Genomic DNA, 26,949 nt, shown 5'->3' with positions numbered 1-26,949 from the left:
AAAATAAAATAAAATAAAATAAAATACAAAATATAAAATATGAAATACAAAATTAAGTGGTTCCTTAAACATCTGGGTTTAGCTTTGCACAAACTAAACCAGACAAGGCAGTTTCAGGCCAGTTCCACACTAGCAAGTTTTGCTGACAGAGGAAGGATGTGATTTTTTTTTTAATGATACATTTATATTAACAAAAAGCCTACTGAAAATACAGTTAAACAGCTATAGGAGTGCTTTTGCTGATGCAGCTTATTTGAAACAGGGTAAACTGTATAAAGTACAATATTACAGACGCTTTCTCTGTGCTCTAAATATTTAAAAGACACAAACTTTTTAGGCAAAGCATTTTACTGGTCATGGTGCCACATCATTTTCCTCCTCTCCCATTTTCCAGGACAGCTGGTCTCATTCACAAGATGGGTTTTCCTTCAATATCTGGACAATTATTGAACTTTGATCTGGAGTCTTTCTCCAAGGGTTTCTCTAGCCCTGCACTGAAAGATGCTTTCACAGAGCACACATGCAGCTTCAGTAGCTGCCTCTCTAAGGCTTATACCTCACATCTGAGAGTCTCTTTTGTAGGTCAGTTTGGCCATCAATTTAAAAAAAAAAAACAACAAAACAAACTTTCAGATGCCCAAAATACTTTGTCTTGGGGTGGGGACAACCTACACAGTGTAAGTTAGGGCTTTGTGCCTCCTTAAAGCCTGAACTTTGTGTTGCCAGCAAAGATCTCAAAAGTCCCTTTGCTTAATCAATTCCAACATAAAGCAGGCATATTTCTTGTTTTAACAAGTCTATCAGAAGACTGTTCCTGCTTTTCTCCACTACCAGAGATGCACATGTACCCTCCTCAACCTATTTTTTCTTACCATTTCATCAGCCTAACTGAAGGCAACATAACTCCTTTTTTTCTGTGGGCCTTACACTTATTATTCACGTGGATAACTCGACTGCAGGATTGAAAGCTCCTAATACCCTCACTCGATATCCACTACTTGAAAAATTATCTTCATCCAAGGCTATAAACTAATTTGCCAATTTGAAGGTGTGTCTTGGAGAGGGGAATTTTGACCAAACACTGGTTGAAGCAGAACAGATTCCCTACGCCAATGATTTCTCATCGAACAAAAGTGACATAAATCATCCAATTAGTCAGGCAGGAATGAGTTATTGCAAACCAACATTTTGTTCAACTTTAGGTTAACATGTACATTAAAAATAACTAAATTAAAAAATCAAAATATTTTTTTTTTTATTTACATAGATATATTCAAATTGCTTACATCTGCTCCGTAAATGCTCTGAAAAAAACCTCTTAGTTCACACATTTACATAGTGTTTAATGAGTGATAAATAAGACATTTATGAATCATGTGCAAATGGCCTGTTTACATACAAGATGTAAACTATGTAATTTTTTTTTTTCTCAGTGTGACGGTAGTAGTCTCTGAACATAAACCCAATCTAGAGGCACCATGCAGTGCCCTCTGAGATCTTTCTAACAATTCAATAATCATTAGTTTGGTCTGCTTTCACCAATGTTTTCTGAAGGTGTTTCATTCTGGACTGAAAATCCCCATGCTTGATGTAATTTGAAGTACAAAAATACTTCCTCTGCTCAAAATACCATTATCTACCAGCAGACCACATCCTGTTTTGACATGAAATACCATCTGCCTGAGATATCATCTCAGATATTAGTAATCATATAAATTGACTTTATGTTTCAAAAAACAATATGTTGCAAAAACTTTGAGCTTATTTCAAATGAGCTCTAAAAATGTATTAAAAAACTCATCCAAACTTGTAGCCATGTGTTTGTGAGTGGATATGAATGACAAATCTCCATTTACAGTCTGTAACTTCCATTATATCCTTATTTAAGACAGCCTATGTTAAACACTTTTTTCTGCAACTTATTTAGTATTGCGAGGGCTACTAACTTGTGTTATTTTTTATTTGGACTTTATTTCTGTATGCTATCTTTAGCCAAACTCCTCTTGGGTTGCAGTCTGAGCAATGTTGTCATTTCAGATAGTGCAAGCTGACTGCAGAAATTGATTAGAAAAAGTTGATTTGAAAGACTTCTGTGCCTAGATTTTGAGAAGCAGTTAAAGATTCTATAAATAACAAAACCTCTTTGGTTTGTTTCTGTGGGTTTCTTTAAATTGCCAAATTATTTTCAAGTGCTCGTTGGAAGTCAGACGCTATTAAGGTTTTTTGAGCCAGATACCTGAAAAGACTAGCAGCTTCTGAAACATGTCACCTCGTTGAAATCACTGTTTGTTTTGCATGTGATACTGAGCCGTCTTGGCTTTCACATCCCTCTTAAAATATGGTAAGCATCTCTTTATTTTGTTCCAGAAGATAGAAAACTCTTTGTGGGCATGCTCAATAAGCAGCAGTCAGAAGATGATGTGCGCAGGCTATTCGAGGCATTTGGCAACATCGAGGAGTGCACGATCCTTCGGGGACCTGATGGCAACAGCAAAGGTAAGGTGATGTCTTGCGTCAAGCTAGACCCAGTCTCAGTGTATATATGACTTTCTGATGTGACAAAGTCACTATATGGCCACCAGGACAACACCTCTTACAGTAACAAGAGGTCACACTTGCCAAGGGAGGCCATCACTTTGCTGATCAATGTCTGCTTGTACCTGAGAGGAAAAAGATAATTGCACTTAAAAACACATGCCGCCAACAAGCTACGTCCCATCACGTGCAACCCGATGTCTGTTAGTGCATGCTCCCCTCCAAACACAGGGCCTTTACATCCATCCAAGATGTCCTCTCCCCTCCCCATTGAGCTGGCCAGTCCATTCTTCAAGCAAAGCCAAGAGTGCTACTTTACATCACTGGCTCCACAATTGTCTCTGCTTATTTCTCATCCACTAGCCTCAGGTCTTCCCGTTTTAAGCCTGGTCTTTGTATAGACACACACCAGCCAGTGATCACAGGTGCAAGGGTACAGGTGCTGATTTAAATATTGCACTTTATAGACATTTACTACTTGAAACAAACAAATGCGTCATTGCAAAATTAGGTGCCTTACCTCCTTCTGCCCCTTTTTGGCATCACTTGTTACCTGGAGAGCACAAAGGATCCTCTCCTACAGCACAGGTGCGTGAATGAGGCTTCTATCTTGAATAGCAGTAATTTTTTACCCCGTCAGTCTCTAGACAAAGTAACTTCAATTTAAAAAGGAAGCCCTCTTCTTTTGACAGTATAATGTGTCCATTAAATATTGATCTACATATAATATATCATAAACTGTGCTGGAATGTGCAGCACTGAAGAAGAGACCAGTCCTGCTGACAGTTCATATCTCACTGGATATTTTGACATCTGACAACGTCAGCGAGCATATTTTTGTAACAGGGAGGCAAAAAATCCAAATCACAGCGATACACTGAAAAAAGACATTGCTATTCCTTAAAATTACTGTTGGCCAAAAAGACTCTATGCCAGCATTGTAGGGCAGTTTCTTGATATACATCAGCAAAGCTCAGCCTTCCTGATATAAACTGTGAGCATCTTTCATCAACTTTATGGCTACTTTAGTTTCATGACATCTAAAGACAAGGGCTGCCCCACTGGAAAGCTGCAGGCTAGGTGGGCCTAGAAGAGCTCCAGTCATCACAACAGTCACCAGTTAGGCACTCCATTCACTGAACAAATCAGTAAATTGGGGAAAAGCAAAACAATACGACTGTCTGTCTCCACCTGGAATTGTATGAAAAAAAATCTAATGACAAAGGAGTTAAAGAGAGTAATAATAAGGGCAATAATACCTGAGATCTGTAAGAAATAGATTCCAAAGCAGATTCAACCCACGGATTTGTATTCATACTTGTTCTGTCTTTTTTTTTCCTTCTCTTAAACAATTTCATTATAAGTCTGAATCTGAGTGGCAGCTCCATATTGCTAACCAGTTTAATTATTAGTGCTAGCGGGCTGCAGTCTCAGGCTTGCATTTCACTGAGCTGCTCAGGATCAATACTGAGCCTTGACAGAGTTAATATTACCAGCTTCCATTTTCTGGTGCTATTTACTGAGAATGTGAAGCTCCTAATTTACACACACGGTTACATATACACACACGCACACACAGAGCAGTCAATCCAACAGAAAACTTAAGGCTAGTGCCCTTATTTTAGGAGACAGTCAGGCAAACCACAACTCCCACAAAGTTGTTCCCAGTCTGTAATGTTTTCCATCTGCTAGGAACTAATATGTGACACACATTGCTTGTGAGCTACTTATTTTGGGTAAAAGCCATAAGGCTTGAATTCTACCTACACTGAGATTCAAGCAGATTTTTGAGGTGTCAGATAGCAAGCAGATCCAATAAGACTTCAATCCTACCCAACCCATTACATGAAGCCTCACTAGGCATCCCTGTGGTGGGGTTGTAAGTTCTCTAGGTGCCTTGATGCAAGCAATGCTCTCAGAAGGTAGGGCTCGGATTCTCACTTTAATGCCATTACAGTCCAATCACAGCCAGAAAACTGCCTGAACCTTGCGTGAATGTCCTGAGTTACGAGGCATGCCCTTGAGGGGCCTGCAGAAATACCTTCTGCATGAGTTGCTCATGGGTAGGCACAGTGGCTGGATCATGTAATGAGTGGCAGAAGAGCTGGGGATGCAGAATCTGTCTCTCCTGGGAGAGGAGTAAGAGGAAGGAGTGTTCCTGCACCCCTCTGGGTAAAGCTCTTCAGCGTGCAGCCAGGAGTGCAGGAGTCCTCAGGAGAGGAACTTGAAGTGGATCCAGTTCAGCGAGCCACAGGACCCACAGTGTCTGCACTGCTGCTCTCTGGACAGCCTTTTTTTATTTTTATATTTTCTCTTTTTTTTTTTTTCCTTTTTTTCCCCCATTTGGCAGTTGTCTACTTCAGTAACTCAGAAAGTAAAGATTTCCCATGGCACCAGAAGTTCCACAAGAGGAGTCTTAACACCCTCTGCAATTATAACCTTAGGCTCTAACTCTGCAATCTCCTCCAAGCTGACAAGACAGTAAGAGCAGCACTTCCAGCTCTATAATCTGGAAGTAAGAAAGGAAAAAAAACCCCACACTTAAGCACATGTACCTCCCTGCTCAGCACAGATTATTATCTCTCTGTGTGTCAAAACCCCTTCAGCCTCCAGATCTGCTCCTGTCATTGTTTTGCGGAGAGTGGCATGACTCACAACCTGGGCTCATGAGGTCCTGGAGTGAGTTCTGGTGACGATGGAGAAGGACTTTACGTGCACATTTGGTGTGGTGCGCAGAGGCTGTCCCAATGAACACACACAAACAAAGGGCTAAAATGTTGCATCTCTGCTATTGTCTTGCTGAGATACTCTAGTAAAAGCTGAGTTTTCACCTCAAAACCTACTGGAAGTGCCAAGGGGAAGCAGTGGGAGGAATCCCATGAGCATCTTGGGACTTAAACAAGATAAATGCCTGCTACTCCCTTCATTCCCACCTTTATCCAGCTCCCCTGATCCATCAGGTTCCTTAGCACATGGGTGAATTTCACCTGACAAGAGTGAAGCCTTCAGCATGACAGCAACACTGCCGCCAAGAATCCTGTTCTCAATGCAATGGGTGACTGGCGCTGGAAAGCTTTTGTATATTTGCTAATCAGCACCTCCTTTTTAGAGGCAGAAAGTACAAAAGAATCTCTGCAAATAATTAAACACCCTAATTCTGGATTATCTCTGATTAATGAAGAGGAAGGCACAGTATCTCAGGAGCCCGGGAATGCTGGGCTGCAATTATGTCATAATTGATCCCTATTGTTTCTAGCTGAAGTTTATCTATCTCATTTTCTCATGATTGTCTCCTCTCAGCTCCTTATAAATTAGATCCAACTATTAGCAACAATCGTTGTGCTTTTCCTGAATTACAGTCTGAGCACAGTGCTGAGAGGGTAATGCAAAGTGAAGGGCTTCTAACTGTAAGCTAATTTGATGTACACATATTATTTTTAGAAGGGGCTATCACTGCTTTCTTCAATCTCATTGCCATCACCCTGCCCTGATGCTTTTTGGGACCTTTGGGGTTCATTCTTCCAGCCTGCCAAGTGTAGTGTCCTAGTGCTTCAGTTTTCTTCCTGCACTGCAGGAATCCATAAGAGTGTGTGGACATTCTAAAGATTCTGTGGAGTAGAGGAGAGCCATCCCATTGTCAGTACTGGCATCCCATGTGTAGCAATCTGCACTCCTTCAGGAAAACAGCTAGGGCTTTGCAAATTGATTAAAAGCTCAGAGTCTTTGGTAGTAATAGAAAGGGATGGAAGCCAGAACTTCTCAGATCTCTTCCAATCTGTTCCAAAAACCGCCTTAGCATATGGAAATTACTCTTCCTCTCTCTGAGTCAGTTTGCTTGTAGCTAGGAGTGTTAGCAATACTTCCCCCCACTATAGTGGTGCATGTGACCCTTTGAAGTGTTGATCATTTCTGCGCTCTAACACATATTCATAAATGCACCTTTCTGCCCTAAAACCTTATGTAAGAGTTCAGTGTGAGATTCCTCACATGGCAATGCAGGCTAGAGAAGCACTACCTACATTTCTCTGATGTCCAGAGAATACCTATACAGGTGCTGGCTCTGCAGTTGTGAACAGTGAAGAATCAAATTTTAGTCGTGGTAAGGTAGCAATCATCACATGCAGATCTCTCACATACCCACTTCTTCATCAAAAGGTGTCTCATACTTTGTCAGACCCAAGCTGCTTGGAGACAAGACAAGCTCTGAGCAATCTGTCACGGAGCTCTACCAGACAGTGATACATTAACGTACCTTGTAGGTTTAGAGTAACCTGAATGCCTTCTGTGCCTTTGGCCTGTGGTAGCTTATAACAAATATACGTAGCTTTCTGATAACTTTTATACACTTGCTTACTGTTTCTTATAACCCCAGAGAGAGGAGCATTCAGCACTAAATCCAATACAAATAAAAGAAAATTAATTTTCACCCAATAAATCATAAAATTATGAAACACTCTGCTGTGGGAAGCTGTGAAGGTCAAAGCACAAGTAGATTCAAAATGTATTTGCTAAGTTTCTGTTCATCAGTGCTCATCAGGCTTGGGAAAGGGTGACTGGAAAGATGCCCAGCAGAAAAGGATATGTGGGTTCTGGGACAGAGTCGACTGAAAGTGAGCCAGCAGTGTGCCCAGGTGGCCAAGGAGGCCAACGGCATCCTGGCCTTGATCAGGAATGGTGTGGCCAGCAGGACTAGGGCAGTGATTGTGCTCAGCACTGGTGAGGCCGCATCTCAAATCCTGTGTTCATTTTCGGGCCCCTCACTACAAGAGGATGCCAAGGTGCTGGAGTGGGTCCAGACAAGAGCAATGAAGCTAGTGAAGGGTCTGGAGAACATGTCTTATGAGGAGCATCTGAAGGAACTGGGATTATTTAAAGGAGGTTGAGGGGAGACCTCTTTGCTCTAGAGAGCAAACTACTACCTCAAAGGAGGCTGTAGTGACATGGGTGTTGGTCTCTTCTCTCAAGTTACTAGAGAGGAAATGGACTCAAGCTGCCCCAGGGAAGTTTAAATTGGATATTAGGAAAATGTCTTCACTGAAAGAGTCGTGAGGCATTGGAACAGGCTGTCGAGGGAAGTGGTGGAGTTGCCATCCCTGGAAGTGTTAAAAAAAGTAGAGATGTGACACTTTGGGACAGGATTTAGTAGTCGTGGTAGTGTTGCGTTGATTGTTTGACCTGAAGATCTTAGGGGTCTTTTCCAACATTAATGATTCTATAATTCTATAATTCTATAATTCTATTAAAAGCAGTGTGGGAATTCTAGATGCAGCTTTGCCTTAAGAGGTCCTCAAGATGCTGATGACTGGACATTGGAAAGGAATAACCAGGAGCACATTTGCTTATTATACCCTCTCCACAGCCATCTTTATTAGCCAGTTCTGAGGACAGGATACTCAGCTAAATGGACTTTCATGGTACCCATGCAACCTTTCTTACACTCTTCTTTTTCCTTTTCCAGGGTGTGCATTTGTGAAATACTCTTCGCACGCAGAGGCCCAAGCAGCCATCAATGCCTTGCATGGCAGCCAGACAATGCCGGTGAGTAGCTCTGTAACATGGACAAGTGAGGATTGGTTCAGTCCTTGCTGCCCTGTGGACTGGTTGAAGAGGAGAGATAACTTACCTGTGCTCTACAACTCATCTTACAGGAAGGATAGACAACAGCTCAGGCATGCAGGACTTTGAGTGGGCTTAACTCATCAGTGGAAAGGAGCGAGGATGACACTGTCATTTCACACAGGTGCAGAGCCCCAAGGGGTGCTGTGTTCTGTCATCAGCTGTTGTGATGATCTGGAAAAGAAAGACATATTCTACACAGATGCCAGAAACATCAGGTCAAACAAGTGCAACCTTTCAAGTTTCAGAGGGATGAATCAAGTAGAAACTTGTGTCTAAGGGCTTCTTGGTTTTCCCTTCCCAAAGAATTTCTGCCTCTAGGTGAAGGATAGAGAACTTTTTGCCAGCATTCAGCAGAGAGTAACATGTTCACGTGGTGGCACTAGAAGGTAGACAGAAATCATGTAGTGATAGGCACCTCTCATTGCTATTACAAAAGTGCCTACCTAGACATAAATGTGGTCCCCTCCAACCAACCTTTGAAAGACAGTCAGACCAACTACTGGATCTTCCAGGAAACATTTGAGGGATCATTCCACTTGGACAAATATCCAGCAATATGGAATTTGGAGCCTGATAGTTCAGGAAAGTAGAAATGGAGTTGTGTTTTCTATATAAAATTATATTTGTACACTATCACGCAGACCCAGAGGAAGGTAAGGCATTCCACTCTCAGCAAGGAAAGACAATCCAGTCTAACATGTTTTGTTTTATTATAATACTATATTATTTTTATTACTAGTTATGCACAGTGTAAATCATGAAAGGCTAAGAAGCATGCCAACAACTTGGAAAAGATACAAGAAAGCTCAATAAAAAATATTTAAGAGCGTAAATTCTCCTTTTCAGTAAGATACTCTAATGTAAATTCATGAATTTATCCAAATAAGTTTAAAGTAGGCCTGGCAGATTGTCTCTAGATCTTTGCAGGGACAAAAATGGAAAATTCTTTACAGTGGTAAAGGTTTCTAAAAGTAGCAAATCATCAAGATCTCATTTTTTGGAACCCCATCTTAGGCAAATAAGTTTAAAAATGATACATGTTTATAAGTGATACTATGGAAAAAAAAATCTCCTTAAAAAATGGGGATCTCAATTTTTTGAAGCATTGCAATACTTTTAGGAGCCTTTTCCTAAATTATTCCTTCTAGCAAGGTAAGATGGTGGGCTTGATGCTGACACTCCATATTGAAATATTATGGGCATCTTCCCTGAGAAAGGTCAGATAGGTACTTTTAATTACTTCCTTTCAAACTTTGACCTAAAATGCTAACATCCATAAACTGACATCAGCAGTTGCATTTTCATAGTGTGTGGTACCACAAAAGGTGTAATTAAAGGTCATTCTCTGTCCCAAAAATCTGGCAAACTCATGTGACAGAGGTGAGAGGAAGACAGGAGAAAAAAGATAAAACCCATAGAGAGTTGTTTTACCTAGATCTAGTATACCTGTATATCCTTTTCCTTCCCCAGCCCTTATCCTTCCTACTTTTAGCATACTTTAGATGAGAAAAAAAAAAAAAATCATATCTGGACCACTTGGGAGCAAATTTCTGTTCCATCCTGCTTACATCAGCTACTCTTAGGATATGCAAAACAATGAAGAATGTGACCATTTCATGGGTCCATTTTTAACAGGACCATTTTTCTTTTTGACTTAGTTGACTCAAATACCTATTATAGAAAAATTCTTGAAGAATCAAATCAAGGCATCTGAAAAATCATCACAATTTAACCCATACTAGATGTGCATGCATCACAATCAGGTTTCTATGGCTTGACAAGTTCCTGTGATTTGGCTGAACCACAGCAGTAGCCCACTTATCTATGCTTAGTTCACAGGAAAACCAAGGAGAAAATTATTAATTTCGTCCTCTTCGTTATAAGCTAAGTTGTGTGGCATTGTCTCGTATCTCCCATGAGGTACAGGTAGGCACACAGGCAGCTATTGTGGCTCAGCAGACAAGTTAGGACCTGTTGAGTGACCACCACTTGATCAAGACATGGAGCATACAGTGGCTTTCCCACAGTGTCTCAAAATTTCTAAGCCACTTTGAATGAGATGGGCCAAATCCTGCATGCAAGTGAGCTCTGTTCCCATTCTCATTTTCTTGGTGCTTCAGGGAGCACAGCTTCTTTCAGGGCTTGGATGTTCACAGAGAAATGCAGCCACCTCGTGGTGAGATGGAGATGTAGTCCACGTCCTTGGAAAGGAGCGATGCACCATTAGAACTGGCCTCATTTGTCCGGCTGTGATGCCAACTCAAAGTTGTTCCTGTGGTTCAGCCAATTTAAACGTCTCTTGCCTTGTCCTCGTGTACTACCAACGGGGCATCCATCATCATTCTTGTCAGGTCTCGAGCCGTTCATTCCTGCGGCAGACTCCTGTTTCTCCACAGCTGTCAGGATTATTGCTCTGCTGTGACTTCCTGTTCACACAACATATGTTGCCTAATAGTTTCAAAAGGCAACTTTCTTTTATGAAAGTTTTTTTTAGGGATTTTATTTATTTTTTTATTAACCTTTCCTTGGACAGGTGCCTGACCACCATCGGTCCCTATGCAAGGCACTTTTTTCTCTTAAGTGCCCACCAAACAGGTCTACAGCTTTCCAACTTTCACAGAATCAATTGCTTTTAGACATACTTTTCCCAAAATACCTTACTTTTGAGCACGGCCAAATTTCGTTCTTTATCTGACTGCCAAGACAGTTTTAGGGGGACCTTTTAAATCATATTGCTCATCAACTCATCAGCTTTACAATAGTGTTTTCCTTGACCTCCATGTCCTTCTTTACGAGACATCATAATTTTCATGTACTTTCTGCATGTATTTACAACAATTATATGGCCTGTACTTTGGTTACTCTGTCCCCTCCTGTCTTTCTTCCCCATACATATGGGGGCACAAACAAATCTCTTCTTTGTAATTCTCTTCCCTTCCTCATCTAAGCCTTTTCCCTAGCAGCCACATCCACCAACACAAATTCAGCTATTTCTATTGTGACAGCTTGCAGATCTGACTTCTCTGCTGCAGGACTCACTCCTGTCCAAACTAAAATCTTGGTCTGTCTTTCCAGCATCTCCTAGTAGACATCTAGCTGTCAGATCAAGCTCAATATATATGAAACAGAGCTCCTGAACTTTTCCTCCCAAACCCTGTCTACTCTCTCCTCCACCTCCACTCTCAGTTACTGTGGACAACATTATCATCCTACCTGTCAGTCATGCTCCTACCTAGGCATCATCTTCAGCTTGGTTTTCTCCTTCTCTCCATGTCTTCATATCCAGGCGACAGCTAAATGTGAAGTCGTTCTGCACAACACATCTAACACATCTAACACATATAAGATATGGTCTTGTCCATCCACCCACACATCATAAACTCTCCTCCATGCTTCATCACACATACCTAAAACACAGCACCCTTTATCCTACCCAGAAAATGCACAGGGTTAAAAACTATGCTACTGTTGCACCTTTTTCACCATCTCACCCACTGTGTTACTTCAGAATTTATTTTGTCGTGAATTAATCCCTGTAAGGGATAGAACAGTACTGTTATTTACATTTTCTGCATAGAGGTGAGAAGAAATCAAGAGTGTGATTCCTTTTATTTGACTTTAACCGTCTGAAAGTTTGTAATCTGTTCTAAACATCTTTGAGGTTTCCTACAGAAAGGAAAGGGAAAGATTTCTTGATATTTGTGCATTCTTCCCTTTATCTATCTGTGCTAGAATGGGCTAAATTACCTTCTGGGAATGCCTATCCCTTTCATTAACTGTAATGGAGACCAAAACAACATTAGTCTGAATACCTGACGTGGCACTCATCTCACCTAATTTGTGACATCTAGAAGCTAAGGGACCATGTCTGACATTGTCATCTATGTATTTGTCATCTAAGCTTCTAGTATAATCAATAGAGAGAAATGGATACCTCTGGAGGAATTTTGTTTTACAGAAGTGGATTTTGAACCCTAGCAAACCAAGATCCAAGCGGAGGTATGCTTATTAGGTATTTTTAGGTGTTGGATTCCTATGGCCTGCCATTTCCAAAACATTGGTTCTTCTCCTGAAGTGCAATTTAGGATGCAGAAGGACCCATACTGCTAAAAAACAAAAGCTAAAAACACCTGTTTCTTGCAGATGTCTCCGAATCTACAATTGCCACCTAGAAGTCAGGTATTAAAGATGCTCACTTGGTCTCTTGCTTCCCACATAGCTCAGATATGTATTGTAAGATAGCCTGACTGGATTTCTTGCCCAATATGAGGAGTGCTGAGTCCTGTGCTGGGTGTTTGCTGCCTGACTAAATTAATCTGGGATTCAGGAACCAGGCATTCTGCATCTGAGTCCTCTGATTCCTCTGATCCGTTAGGTGTACTGCTAGCTTGCCTAACACTAATGGTCAGCACTACATTAATTCTATATCTTTCTTCAGTCAATGAAATTTAAGGCCACTGGGAGTTCCAGAACACTGTAAGGTGGCTTCCCCTACCACACAAGGCTAAGTCCCCTTTTGTTTTACTATAGAAGTCTGCAGCAGCTTGGTCAAACACCGCATTTCTTCTGCAGCCAGGCAATAGCATCCCAGGTCTATCTACGCCTGGCTGAACATCTTCCATGAAAATTACTTTTTTGGATGTAATCCTTGGTTTTGTGAAAAGAAAATGTGAGATTTGGATACAAGCACTGAACAGATGTCTGCCTTTCAGATAAAGATTCAATTTAGTAGAACTTAAAAAAAAAAAAAGTATTGCAACCCAAAACTTTGTTAACTTGGGGGCTTCCATTTCAACAATTTTCTGTACAGCTTTTAGCAATACAAAAGACAAAAACAGACTTTAAATCTCTCTTCAGAAACAACCTGTATCAAATTATGCAATTATTGCTCAGTGTTGTTCAGCAATAGACCAATTAGATTTCTAGTTGTTGTATTTTTTTATTAATAAAGAAAATATGAATGACACCGTGCTTAACAAGGTTAACATTCCACCTTCATCCACCATGTTCTATGCAAGTCCACCCATAGCGCTGAAATTTCTAGCCAAACATGATTAATAGTCAGATGAAGGGATTCTCTTCTTGCCTTTTACAATGTACTGTCTTGCCTCTCATACCATAAAAGATTTTTGCCATTAATTAAGCATGAACAAATTCTCACCCATTCAATTTACCAATTGTTGTCAAGCACTGGAACAGGCTTCCCAGGGAAGAGGTTGAGTCACCATCCCTGAAGGTATTTAAAAAGACATGAAGATGGGGTGTTTAGTGGTGGACCTGGCATTGCGAGGCTGATGATTGAACTTGATGATCTTAAAGGTCTTTTCCAACCTAACCGATCTTATTCTATGAAAGTGACTTAGATATGAGATCATGAACCACCGTCCTAAGAAACAAGTGTAATTGTCAGTATATCGTGTGCAGCTGCCTTCTTTCATACTTATGGCAAATGGGGCACTGGCTCTCACCTTTCTGGCTTTAGATACCCAGGCACCTCATCAAAGAAAGCAACTCCATCTCACATTTATGACTGCTATTATTATGGCTGCACATTCCTGTGGTGCAGTTATGACTTTGCAAAGCACCATGAAGCTGCTTTCAGACACAGCCCCATTACGGAAAGTGGCCAAGCAGCTGTTCTCACACCCTGTCAACAGAGCAGAGGAATATTTTGGTGAATTAGGGATGGAAGGGAAAGCAGTGAGGAGCTCTGCACAGGTGGAGTAAAGAAGGAAAAATAGGGCTTTGTGGGCATGATGGAGTTTTAGCCTGGGTGCCTCGCTTGCAGAGCAGCGGGAAAGCGGCTGTTATTATGTGAGCATGCTGGCACCAAAGCGCTGAGTCGGCAGAAACTCCCTGGGAGGAGCAGCGTGGCGGCTCCGGTGAGTGGGGGGCCACAATGCCGTAGATCAGCTGAGGTATTTTTAACAATTATTTTGAAATAAACAGCTCTGAACTTGAGGAGCTCCATGTAAATGGGAAGCAGTGGGGCTTGTAATTAGATTTGTGTACACTTTCATAAATTGCTGGGAAACATCAAAGCCGTGATAGAAGGCTGTGGTGCACTTTATTTCCTTCTTCTGTTCTTCTGTTAATTGAATGGTTGATGTGTGGATAGGAAGTGTTGGCTTCGCGGAGTACTATTTACAGACCCGCTGACAGCTGCACTGTGAAAATTAACAGGAACAGAACAGCCTCTGTCACAGCTCTTCCCATGAGGGACTTGCTTCAAATTGGATCATTTCTTTCATAGCAGAAACTTTCCTCATCTCTCCTCCTTCCTTCACAAATATGTGCACACATCCAGCTGCACACTCCCTTTCTCCCTCCAGGCTCATGGCAGCGTTTACAGCTCGGAAGGAGGGTTTGTCATTTCCACGAAGTTGGGGGAGTTCGACTGCAGTTCAAAACTTGTGGCATATTCCACTTCTCACAAGACACATCTTTAGGAAGTCAACCAAATCTGTGAGCTGGTTGTATGGAGACACAGCTTCACATTTGCAGGTCTCACCTCAACAGGAACATATTCTTCACCCCATTAGAAACTCTAGTAGACCTCTTCTCAGACTATTACTGTTGTAAATGTAGTTACTGCTGTTCTTGCATGGAATTGCTGTGTGATAAGCACCATATAAGCCTCTTACAGCAAAGTTCCTACACACAGCAGCTTACTAAATAAAGGCCAGGATTGACCTGGCTGAATTCCATCAAAGTGTTGAGTGAAGAATAAAACTTCAGGGTCATCTGTAGTCTTACCATCTACACTTCTCTTACAGTTCATGGAAAGAGGCTGCCCTCTCAGATAGACATCTGTCTGTGTTAAGTAATTGATGGGTTAGAATAGATACTCAAAATGGCTGTAATTAGGTCATCCAAATGTCATTCCAAGGGACAAGACACAAGAGATAAGCCTAAGAAACAATATGATGCCTGGGAACGAATTCTGCTCTGCTCTCATGAGACCCCCACCTGCAGTCCTGTGCTCACCTCTCTGGCCTCCAGCATAAGAAGGATATGGACTTGCTACAGCAGGTTCAGAGGAGGCCACAAGGTAACAAAGGTCACAAGAAATGATCAGCGAACTGGAGCACCTCACCTGTGACAGACTGAGAGAACTGGCGCTCTTCAGCCTGGAGAAGAGAAACCTTTGGGGCGACCTTATAGTGACCTTCCAGTACCTGAAGGGGGCTACAGGAAAGATGGGGAGGGACTGATTCTTTACCAGGGAATGTAGTGATAAGGTGAGGGGTAACAATTTCAAACTGAAAGAGGATAGGTTTAGATTAGATATTTGGAAAAACGTCTTTACTGTGAGAGTGATGAAGCACTGGCACAGGTTTCCTATAGGAGCTATGGAAGCCCCCTCCCTAGAAGTGTTCAAGGCCAATTTGCACAGGGTTTTAAGCAACCTAGTCTGGTGGAAGATGTTCTGGCCCATGACAGGGGAGTTGGAACTACATGATCTTTAAGGTCCCTTCCATCCCAAACCATTCCATAATTCTGTGGTTCTATGAACTGGTCTTATACACAATTAATCAGTATATTTTGCCAGTTTATAGCCAGAGTCACATCAGTTCTTGCTTCTGGTCCCAGTAGAGAAGCATTAACCAATGAATACTCAAGTATCTAAATCTTAACATTTACTTAAATCTGCAAAACACAGAATTAAGGAAGTCAAACTTGAAGCCATCAGTCCATCACCTCACTTCCCAAGGGTGTTTTTCAAATATCCAGGTAACATAAACAGGATCTGAGCCAAACTCACGGTATAAATAGATAACAATTAAACAGGCCATGATTCAGAGTATCAATTAACCAACAAAACTTACTTTCATTGAGATTCCAAGATAGGCTCAAGTTCTCAGTTAATAAAAGCTGCCTCGTTACAGTCAGTAGAGAGACAAGGAGTCACTTACCTCCTCAGGCTCTCAGGGTAAATAAGAAATGGGAAAGTCATTAGCCTTTAGTTTTACATGAACATAGACACATTAAAAGAGGATTTTGAAAGGTAATTCCAGGTGAAAGATGGTGAAAGATCAGCATTTAATTGCCCTTGATGGCTTGAAACAGAATTTGCCCTAAAGTAATTTGCCCAAAGTCACAGTCTTGGATGGGGTGGGGTATCAAGGCAAGTCTATCTCCTCAAATTAATGCAGAAAGCTGAGGCCTTGTTTCACACTGCTGGTGTTGAAGAAGCTGATGGAAGGGAATGGAGATGCCAACTCAGCCCCATCTTTTTTCTCTCCAATGTTATCTTCTCTCTAACGAGCACACACTCCATGCAGTGCTTTTGCATATCACACAGACTGGCTTGTTTAACTCAGGGCAAGGCAGAGCACACCCATTTCTTCTGTTAAAAACTAATGCTACATTAGAAACCCATTCATAACTCCACAGCAGCAGGCCAGGCCCTCCTTTCAGTAATGAATAATTTTTCTGAATATGCTACCTAAACACCATTTATAATGTGTTGTCCTTTGGGATGAAACAAGCAATAAATGTGTAATACTTAGATGTTAATTTACAGTCCTTTCTTCCACCAAAATCCAATGGATCTTCATAGCTCAGCCTCACTTTCCTTTGGGCAGCAGGTTCTGGCTGGAGCGGGGCTAAGGTTCATAAGCCATCCCACCCCACTGCTGCCGCCAAGACAGCTGATTCTACAATCTTTGGGCCAGACGTTTCCTAGTGTTACCGTAACTTCCCTTAATTCTTTCCATAAAAAAATGAAGTCATAGCACCGTGTTCCCTGCCCCTCTCCTTGTTCCATAAATGAACTAATAAATCACATATTTCTGGGTCCCAGAACAGAAATCCAGGAGGTTAGTCTGCCTGACAGGGGAATGAATCATACTGGCACAAAAGATGGCCTTTACTTCTCAAGTCACATCTCTGTAGCTGCACAGGCATCTGGCAGGAGAGCAGAGGGACCCACGGGACATAGTAGGGTTCACTCACCATCTTCCCAGGGCTTACTTGCTCCCTCTAAACTGCAGCGTTCATTGTCTCCAAATGGGATAAGAGGGATAACAGCTCATGAGCCACACAGCCCCACTCTAGACAAAAGGACTTAATTGGCACCATTACATCTCTTTATGGATCCAAGGGGAGTTGAGAACTAAATCAATAGATGTGGAGGCGGACAGGGTAAACAGGAACAGGACCATGCCACTTTCAAGTGCTGTCCAAGCCTCTGTGCTGGGAGCAGCCACTGCAAGCCTCACAGTGCTCAACACTTGTCTCGTCTGGATGAGATTATGTCTTACAGGGGCTAAAATAATTCGTAAGTACTGACCTTTCTGGGACATCAGAGTCATTGATAAGCCTTCAGCCTGGGAGATGTAAAAGGCTCGCTGACTGGTCCATCCTTGTTAAGGTAGCTCCGCCAGGCATCACCACCTTAGAATCATAGAATCATAGAATCATAGAATCATAGAATGACTTGGGTTGGAAGGGACCTCAAAATCATCTGGTTCCAATCCCTTTGCCACGGCGGCAACATCTCCCACTAGATCAGGTTGCTCAAGACTCCATCCAGCCTGTTCTTAAACACTTCCAGGATGGAGCATCCACAGCTTCCCTGGGCAACCTGTGCTCTGGGCAACTTGTGCCAGTGCCTCCCCGCTTCCTCCTTACACCTAGTCTAAACCTATGCTCTTCCAGCTTCCACCCACTACCCCTCATCCTGTCATTACAGGCCCTTGTAAAAAGTCCCTCCCCAGCTTTCCTGTAGCCCCCTTCAGGTACAGGAAAGCCACTATAAGGTCTCCCCAGAGCCTTCTCTTTTCCAAGCAGAACAAGCCTAACTCTCTCAGCCTCTCCTTGTAGGAGAGGTGCTCCAGCCCTCTGACCATCTTGGTAGCCCTCCTCTGAACTTGCTCCAACAGCTCTATGTCTTTCTTCTGTTGGGAGTTCCAGAGCTGGATGCAGTATTCCAGGTGGGGTCTCACAAGGGCAGAATAGAGGGGCAGAATCACCTCCCTCTACCTTCCTCTAATAAGGATGTGTTCTTCCCACCACGGAGAGAAACAAAGATATCAGTGTTAAGTCTTCACCTCTCAGTTTGCTTTGGAGAGGTTTCTTTCATCCTCCCTCTTCCCTTTCTCTTTCTTTTGCTCCAAAACTAAAAGTGGGTCAGTGGGATCCTCCCTTCAAGCTAAGTCAGCTCTGGATCAACATTAAACCTCTTTGGATGCTTCTGCTCATTTTACTTTAATCCACTCCTTCCCAGTAGTGCTGTTTCCAGTGCGGAAAATAGAAAAACTCTAGTGATTGGTAGATTTCCATCTCTACCCAAAACACAGCCAGCATGAAGTGATTCGATAGCTATTACTCACATGGGTTTTGCAAAGTTCAAAATAATTTTTTAAAGGACAAAGATATGTTTAGAACAGTAACTTTCAGATATGAGCCTCGATTGAAATCCACACAAGTTCACAAATGTGAAGCAACCTATCAGAAGTCAATGTCTTTTCCTGAGATGTTGCCTGGCAAGCGAAATCAGGTAGGGGAATATGCTTGACTTCCTAATGCTCCGCCTGGTACTCACAGGAGTTGTGTTGTGAAGTCTCACCCAGTTGAAAGGAGACGTGTTTGAGTCTGGTATGCAAGAAGGGCACATCCTTCCGCATAAACCATCTTCTGATTGCACCAAAACCAGAAGAGCTTCACTGAGTTTATACCATCTCATAGATTCAATAGACCACCTGTTTCACCATACTAAAATATGAGTGATATCTCCTTGTAGGTAGAACCATTTATCAATTAATGACCCTGTGTTTGCAGGGTGCTTGGAGATCTTAAATTTAAATATGCAGCAAAAATGCAAATACCTCCTACTATCCTAGTCAAACAACATGCATTACAACCATGATAGCCTAGAGTCATACAGCATGACAATGATCTGGGATGCCCAGTCATGTGCAGCATGTTTACAACTCAGTGCTGCGGAAATATTCTTTTATGTCACATACGTAGCTAAAATGTGTCTGCCTAGCTTGCCAGAGCTTCCTCAACATCTGTTTCTTTCCAAGCTATCTTAGGCTGTTCAAGTCCTCATACTGAACTGCCAAGGAAGAGTGGAGCTCATGTGAGCAGAGTCCTGAATCATCAGGGGCTCCAAACCTGGTTGTGATGCTGCCTTGCTGTGACAATAGATGATTCACTTTATGGCTCTGGAGTTATTCTACTTCTCTTATTTTCAACCTTGCCTATTCAGCTAGGGTGAGAAATCATTCAAATGCTAACTTTCATGAGGTTCTATGCTGCAGTTACGAAAGATTTTCTTAATAGTAATAGTAGTTTATTTAAAAAAAAAGTCAAGTCATCATTTGTTGCTGTAAAAATATTTTCAGGGAAAGCATATTTTTCAGTAAACACAGAACTAGGCATACCTTATCTTCCAAACCACGTTACTCTTATTGGGAGAGGGAAGTCTGTAACATTTTCTTTTGAATTCTGGATTCTAAGATTTTCTTCAAATAGACAAAAAAAGAATTATTTATTGCGTTCATATTCTTAAATAGCAGTTGAGAATTTCCAGTCTGTTGGTATAACAACACTTTCCACTTCATAATGCATTAAGCAAGGTGAATGATTCAGTGAGGACTTTTATCATCCGCAGACGGAGCTGAAAAACACAGAGCTGCTTGAAGAATTCTGCTTTGAAATTTAGGTTGTTTGGGTATCTGAGTCTGATCTGAGGGGCATACTAATACCCAGGTTCTATATTGAGTTCTTTCTAATTAGAATTGGGTACAGTGCCACCAGGAGTCAATGATCCTGTTGCCCTGTGGATAGCAATAACTTCAGCCCAGAGAGACACCACCTAAGTACTGTATGAGCAAGGAAAACTTAAATCAAGCTTCCACTCCACATAAATTACCGCTCCAGAGACCTGTGAAGGGAAGTACCTGCAGCAGCTCTCTCTCCTTAGACATTGCATGAAGAATCCTCTCCACCGAGGGAGCAGCTTTATCAAAAGATCTGTCACTCCAGCCCCAGATGAATGCCTCGTTTCCCCATTCCATCTCTGTCACTCCAGTCTCAAGTGTGTCTAAACCAGCTCTCAGGACTGTGCAGTGACTGCCATCCTACTCATCTTTCAGATGAAACATGAAATTGAAGCCCTCAGTACAGAAAAACAGTATATTTCCTGAGAGGGGAGGGGTGTTAGCCCTGGTCTTCTGGCCATCTTCCAGCATGACCTAGCTAAATTTCCCTCTTCTCTACAGTTTTAATAGGACGGTAGTATATTTCTTGCTCATCTAAAATCCCAAACTGGGGTCAAACCCCCACTGCCTAATTCAGCAGCCCTGAGTTACTCAAGCATTTAAAAAAATAAATAAATCTGGGTTTGTTTTCAAGGTTAGGAGGCATCATACTAAATGGCCTGCTCTGACAAAGCCCAAAGTAAAGAAATCCTCCTCCAACTTTCAGGTCCTAATGTCAAGGATCCTTGTGTGGAACTACTACCCTGAATGGCTTACTGAAATTTGGCATCCTCCCAGCTCAGCTTTTCAGTCACAAAGGGAGTGTTAAGGCAAAATTTCCAACACAAATAACCTCATTCACGTGGTGACACTTAGGAAAGTAGTTCGGTTGCCCAGATAAGAAGTATCCAGCAGCACATATTCATTTAAGGATGTTGGCTGGTAGGTGCAACTGACATTTTGGGAGGTACATACACAGACCTGTTGTGTCCAAGAGCTTTAGTCTTTGGAATTTTAATGCAACAATACGTAAAACGGAAATACTGCAAATATTTTGCAAGTATGTAAAAATTTAATATTTTACAAAATGTAAAATATTTTTGGTCCAGAACTTATAACTGGCTCCGTGTGAGCTAACCAAGACACACAAGTCCACCTCTATGAGAGAGACACCCTTGCAGTAAAGTATATAAGTGTATGCTTATCTCAAATAAGACATTCACTAAACTTAAGTGAAACATGAATTAATGGCTTTGGTGAACTAGGCCCAAATTCAACAGTTTTGCAAGGGAAAAAAAAAGTTTAGCCATTTGTAGAAATGAGTAACCTACTGAGTCAGACGACACTTATGGAATGGATAAGAAAATTCAGTCATGTGTTCTACAAGGAACCATCTTCACAAAACTTTTCCTACGAATATTGTTCTCCAGAGAAGCAGCTTTCCCGGATGAAGTTCAGCATGGTCTCCTGAAAAGCTTTTGCTTAATTTGTGTAAGACACTCTATTTAGATGGCCATAACTAATGGAAAACAGTTCCAACAACCAGGCAAAAGATTTGCTTTCCTTTGCCTTTAAATGAAATATCAATGGATGGATATTTTATTTTTAGTTGAATTTGAAATTTCACAAGCTCCTGTCAAACTCCCGTTTTCAAGAATGGCTTTATTTCACATGTCAAGACAGGCTGGGAAATTAGTTTTTCCCACAGAGGACTCTGATTAGCGAATACAAAGTGAGTGTAGCACAGAGTGATTTTTCCTCCATCTTTTCCCTCTCCACGCCAAACTAGAGAGGATCTGACTCTGCTGACTAAGGGGACCAATCCATTACCACACATGGGAGGGGTATGGGAAACAAGATAGTCATATTAAGTAGACTTACTGGCCCAAGAGAGAATAGGGAAAGCATAATAATGCTTTGCCCTTATATTATTCTTTTCATCAGTAAATATCAAAGCACTTGAAAAAGAAGGTTGGTTTGACGGGAAAAGAGATAAATGCCTGTTCTGAGCGGCCTATTGTTTTTTTTGAATGCTCACTTTCATGAGTCTCTTTTGACTGTGGATCTGCAGTGTAGAGGAATAAACAGGTTTTACCTTCCCTTGGTAAAACACAAAATTAGCACGCTGATCTCAAAGTACATTTCAAACATAAGTGACTTACTCTCTCTAACTCTCTTAGGGTCTGGCAAAATGTAAGGTCCAGTCCAACAACCAGAGAGAGCAAGGGATTATGTATTGCTAATAAATGACTGAGCAGACAGGTCCTATTGCCTTTGTCAGCAGACAATGACTGATTTGCACCATGGTTTAACTGCTTGTGGAAGCAATAAATAATCCAGATGAAGGACTCTGTAGTTTTTACCCCGTGGAAAATCTGATCCATTCCAGAGCATTCCTAATGTTATCCAGTGGATTAGTGGGAGTCACTTGGATAGAAAGTAATCTTGTTCTGTTGTAGATGAAGAACACTGTTTGGCTCCTCTGCTAAAATCCTGCACTGGGTGATGTGACAGAGTTTACTGCCTGATTTCTTTTGGGCCACTTGAAAGGGCTGTACAGGAGGAGCCATATACAGAAAGCATCAATCTCAAGGCCAACTCTCATAATCGAGAGCAACGCAGCATCTCCACTTGCTATGTATCTTGAACTGCTTACATGCACATCTCATTGCAGAGCCCTCAAAAAACCCTCCTTTTCTCCTCTTTCTCTGCAGTGCGTACTCTAACTTGCTTCTATTTGCCAATGGCCTTTCTGCCCTGTGTATATGATAGTCATGTTCAAAGAGGCCTGAAGACCTGCTGCGACAGGCAACCCAGAAAAACATCTCATATGAGGCAGTCTTAGAGCCCATTGGGTCAAATGGCTGTTGTGCAGTCACTACGACTCACATCAGGAGGGAAGAACACTCCAGGGGCAAGAACTCCATGTGGAGGTTACTCATGTTTTCATGATGCTATCTAAAATAATATCTTGGTTTTCAGCAGTGTGAGACATCAGAAATTTCCTGAGGCAGTTCTGTGGCCCTAAGGCAAGAGATAGAAAGAAAAGGGGAATGAAGAAGACACTAACTTATTTACACTTCTCAGTCCTGCTAACTAGAGCAGGTGGCATCTTCAAAACCCATTTACAGAGATGAATACTCACTCACCTTACTCAGTTTCAAAATCCCTCATGTTGCATTGTGCCTACCGTGCTGCAGCTTCTGCTCTGCAAATCACAACAGCAGCTCTGAATAGCCCAATCTGCTGTGGACCAGTGCCTCCCCCCTCCAATACAGCTGCAAATATGTTTAAATCATTAGATTCAGGTTACCAAACAGTCTCTTGGATCAGGGTTAATCAAATGAGTGTTGAAATCTAATTAAGAACTGGTCCAGGTGATAATTAGCAGGAAATGTATGCATTAAAATATTCATTTGTCGATGAGCTGCAATTAAGAGTGTGATTTGGGGAAGGATCAATAACTACATCATGTGTTTTAAAAAAAAAAAAAAGAAAAGAAAAAGAAAAGAAAAGTCACCCAGCCTTAAGCAGAAATCCGGGAGAATTTGAGCTAGATTTTTTTATTCTTTCTCCCCACTCCTGCTTTCTCTTTTGCTCTCATAATAACTTCTGGAGACTGTTCTCCACCCTTGAATAGTGCATTCATCTCTTCATCCCTTTGTTTTCCTGAAGCACTTCTTTCAATCCTTTGGTTTTCACCACATTGTTTGAGTGGGTTATAGATTTATTAGAGAGAGACTAACAAGTCAAAAGGAAAGATTCTTTATGAATGAAAATCACTTCTTCCCAGAACACACTGCTAACCCAGGGGAACATGGCTCATTGTGTGCCCTTATGTTGTTACGTTGTGGGGGTTTTTTAGCAAATCAGTTGCTCAAGTTTTTATTTATAGCTGAGGATCTGGAGATGGTATTGAATATGCATAGCTTGGACTTAGATATATGTGCATCCGTAGCTGTTGTTTACAACGCTATTCCCAATTCATAGCAGAACAACTCTGCTTTTGCTGAGACTTTTTTTTCTGGTTATGGGTATGTAGGGGTATGTGTAATCCAGTTAACCACACTCCCTTTGTGAAATCTTAGACAATCCCACCTCTGCTAGAAAAAAAGGGCCCCACAACAGCCCAGCTCCTCCATCACAGAGTTGGTCTTCCTCTACTCCCTCGGCCAGGGGCTGAGCTGGCAATTTCCCCGCTGACTGTATTTCCATCAGTGAACTCCAGTGTCAAAAGGGAAGTGTACCATGGGAGCATGATGATTTCAGCTGCATTTTGTCAGCCTCCTGACAGCTCACCTGCCCATCTCCCCAGGCTCAGTGGCAGACCATTTCCCGAGGCAACTGTCTGCCTGCTATCGGGGCTGCTGCTGGATCCTCCCTCTCCTTCAATCCTCTTCCCCCAGGGAATCAACCTGTGGGATTCCTGTGGGGAACCAACCAACCCATGAAGTCAGGACATTCTTGGAGCCAGCCAAAAAAATACCACTGCCTTCCTTCCTAAGCAGATCTGTTTCTTCCCGTCCCTATCAGAAGTTCAAGATGTGCAGTTACTGACCTTTCATCTCATTTTGGGGAGAAGAGGGATTTCTTTCATTCCCAAAAGCTCTACATTTTTTCACAGGCTTCTGCAGCCAGCTCTGATGATCATCTGCAGTTCTGCACCAGTGTTTACTGAAAACTTAAAACAAATACTGTAAACCTTTCCTGGAAAAGTGTAACAGTAAATGGGGCCTCATTTGTGATAGCCTCTATTTCCTACCATTCATGGAGAGGAAACTCAGGTCCATCTGGTACTATTTTTCTCCCCTAGTTTACCTGTGACATAAAGATGCTGCTTCATGATGAAACAGTCACTGCTCAGCATACTGAATCCTGTCTCCAAGGCTGGGCACAGGTTTCTCATTGGACATGGGGGTTACAAGACGTGGCGGTGTGAAAGGATGATCCAGCTCAGGACGTCCATTGTGCACAGAGCTAACACCTTCCATCAAAACAAATCAGTGCTCAAGTCCTACCAAATTTATCCAGCAAAAGCTCCTGCATTTTGCCGCATTAGATCTGTGTCCTCTGATGAGGACAACCTGCTTGGACAGAATGTTTTATATATGTTGAAAGAATAAAGCAACAACAGTTGCAGTGAGAATATTAATGGCAGCTGGAAGTATGAATTTTGGAGGAAACTAGGTACCAGGCTGCTGGCCTCAGTCATCCACCCTCCAGGGCCCTTTACTTCCTTCTTGATGCTCTCAGCATCTTGCAAAGGTTGAATTCCAATGGTTTGAGAGGTTGCAGGGAAAAAAATCAGCTGGATCCCATGCTACCAAATCTGTGTTAGACTTATGGATTTCATGAGTCAATGTGTACCATTTTAATTCCTCTGCATGCCTTCTTTTGTTTCCTGTCCTTTAGGGAGCCTCTTCAAGCCTGGTGGTGAAGTTTGCGGATACTGATAAGGAGCGTACAATGAGGCGCATGCAGCAAATGGCAGGACAAATGGGCATGTTCAACCCCATGGCCATCCAGTTTGGAGCATACGGCGCCTATGCACAGGCAGTAAGTATAGACACGGGCTCCATTCACACTGACAGGAACAGGAATAGCACCTAGAACTACACAAAAGCGCGCATGAGCAGAGGATTGACTGAGCAGAGAAGGAAGCAGTGATTTCTCCATTAAACTGGTTACATGATAGGAGCAAGCTAAGCCATGCCACGCAGGATGGACAGGGGCATCTCCCAGGCAAGTCTTGCAGGTGTAACAGCCAGTTCTAGCAGTAGCCACACTGTGATCATGTGTGCACCTATGCAAGACACTTTGCTGTTAAATCCAAACACAGCTAGCTTTTGACGATTTGGGTTAAAAAGGCCTGAATTCAGCTTACCCTAGTTCTCTGTCCCATGTGCACGATCTCTTGCCAGAGAAGGTTTGTGAGGTCACAAATACCTTTCTGGCCCCCCTCTGCTACTAGGCCACACAGGCAGCTGAGTGAGGGAGATGTCTCTTCTCCATTTGGCCAGACCCCTGATGCACCATGCATCATTGTGGGTACTTTTGGAGCAACAACAGGATCAAATGGCAGCCGTTGAAAAAAGTGCATTTAGATTTGTGCAAGCATGTCAGAAAGTAGTAAAAGGTACAAGGAGACATATGCACAGACATAGCCAGTTCTGGCTCCACAAAACAGTATGATTTAGGCACACTGGGAAAATGCATCAGCTCTGTAAATCAGCGTTGCACTAACTTCAGGTATCCTGCTTATACACCAAGCCTGGGCTCAGGGCCTCTGAGAAAATGGGACAGTACAGGGAGATGGACTCTTGATGAAGTTCTGAACTTGATGCCTCTGGCAAAACTACCTTTCCTGAAGCTACAGTTAACAAGGACCTGGAAGACAAGATCAGGTTCAGGTAACTCAGTCTCCCTGGCAGATATTTCAGAGGAAGGTAGAGGAGATCCCTGCAGCAAGCAGACACAATTCTGCCAGGTGACTTTGGCTGCCTTCTCTGGAGAAGATTTGCAGGTAGTGACAGTGCATCTAGATGCTTTATCCATGTGGTGGTAAAATGTGGCCCTCTTGTACTCTGTGCTAGATTTATGTACAGAAGGGAAGTGCCTTTAAACCCAATTTCCAGGGTGACATCATCCTGACTGAGAGAGACCAAAACCCTTGCCTTAGGGACAACTCAGGAACCACACTCCAGCGTACCCAAACTTCCTTCAACACACCAATTGCAACGCTCTGCTTTCTTCCTTGCCTATTTCTTTTCATGCATTGACACAATGGATTTCCCATGACATCCACACAACTGGTTTTTTTTGTAATGTGAGGGCCTTGAAACTTCTGTTCTCGACTGAGTGTCGTGCACCTCACTGAACATTCTGTGCAACCCGTCCTGCTCCTTGCACGAGCCATGTAGAGTCATGGGGATGTGCTATAGAGCTCCACAGAAGTTCACTTTCCCCTCCCAGCTGTGCCTCCTGGTGCTATTCTGGACTTTTTTATTCTGTCCCAACAAGACAAATTCTAATTTTCCTTCCATTTTACCCTCTCCATTTTTATTTCCAGTCAAAGACAATCTTT

General features: G+C 42.3%; 1 protein-coding gene across 1 annotated transcript in view; it reads left to right on the top strand.

Moving 5' to 3' along the window:
- Positions 1-2,372: 2,372 nt before the first annotated feature.
- The window catches only part of CELF4 (CUGBP, Elav-like family member 4), an 83,717-nt gene continuing 59,140 nt past the window's right edge, over positions 2,373-26,949 (top strand). The window contains exons 1-3 of the mRNA XM_009873879.1: positions 2,373-2,496; positions 7,994-8,073; positions 25,278-25,421. Coding sequence (XP_009872181.1) covers positions 2,391-2,496; positions 7,994-8,073; positions 25,278-25,421 — 330 coding nt within the window. The 5' untranslated portion in view covers positions 2,373-2,390. The remainder of the gene's footprint in view (positions 2,497-7,993; positions 8,074-25,277; positions 25,422-26,949) is intronic.

This window comes from Apaloderma vittatum, unplaced genomic scaffold (assembly GCF_000703405.1).
Source record: "Apaloderma vittatum isolate BGI_N311 unplaced genomic scaffold, ASM70340v1 scaffold10297, whole genome shotgun sequence".
NCBI classification, from domain to species: Eukaryota; Metazoa; Chordata; class Aves; order Trogoniformes; family Trogonidae; genus Apaloderma; species Apaloderma vittatum.
Note: the sequence above shows the minus strand (reverse complement) of the source record. Positions and strands in the feature narration are given on the sequence as shown.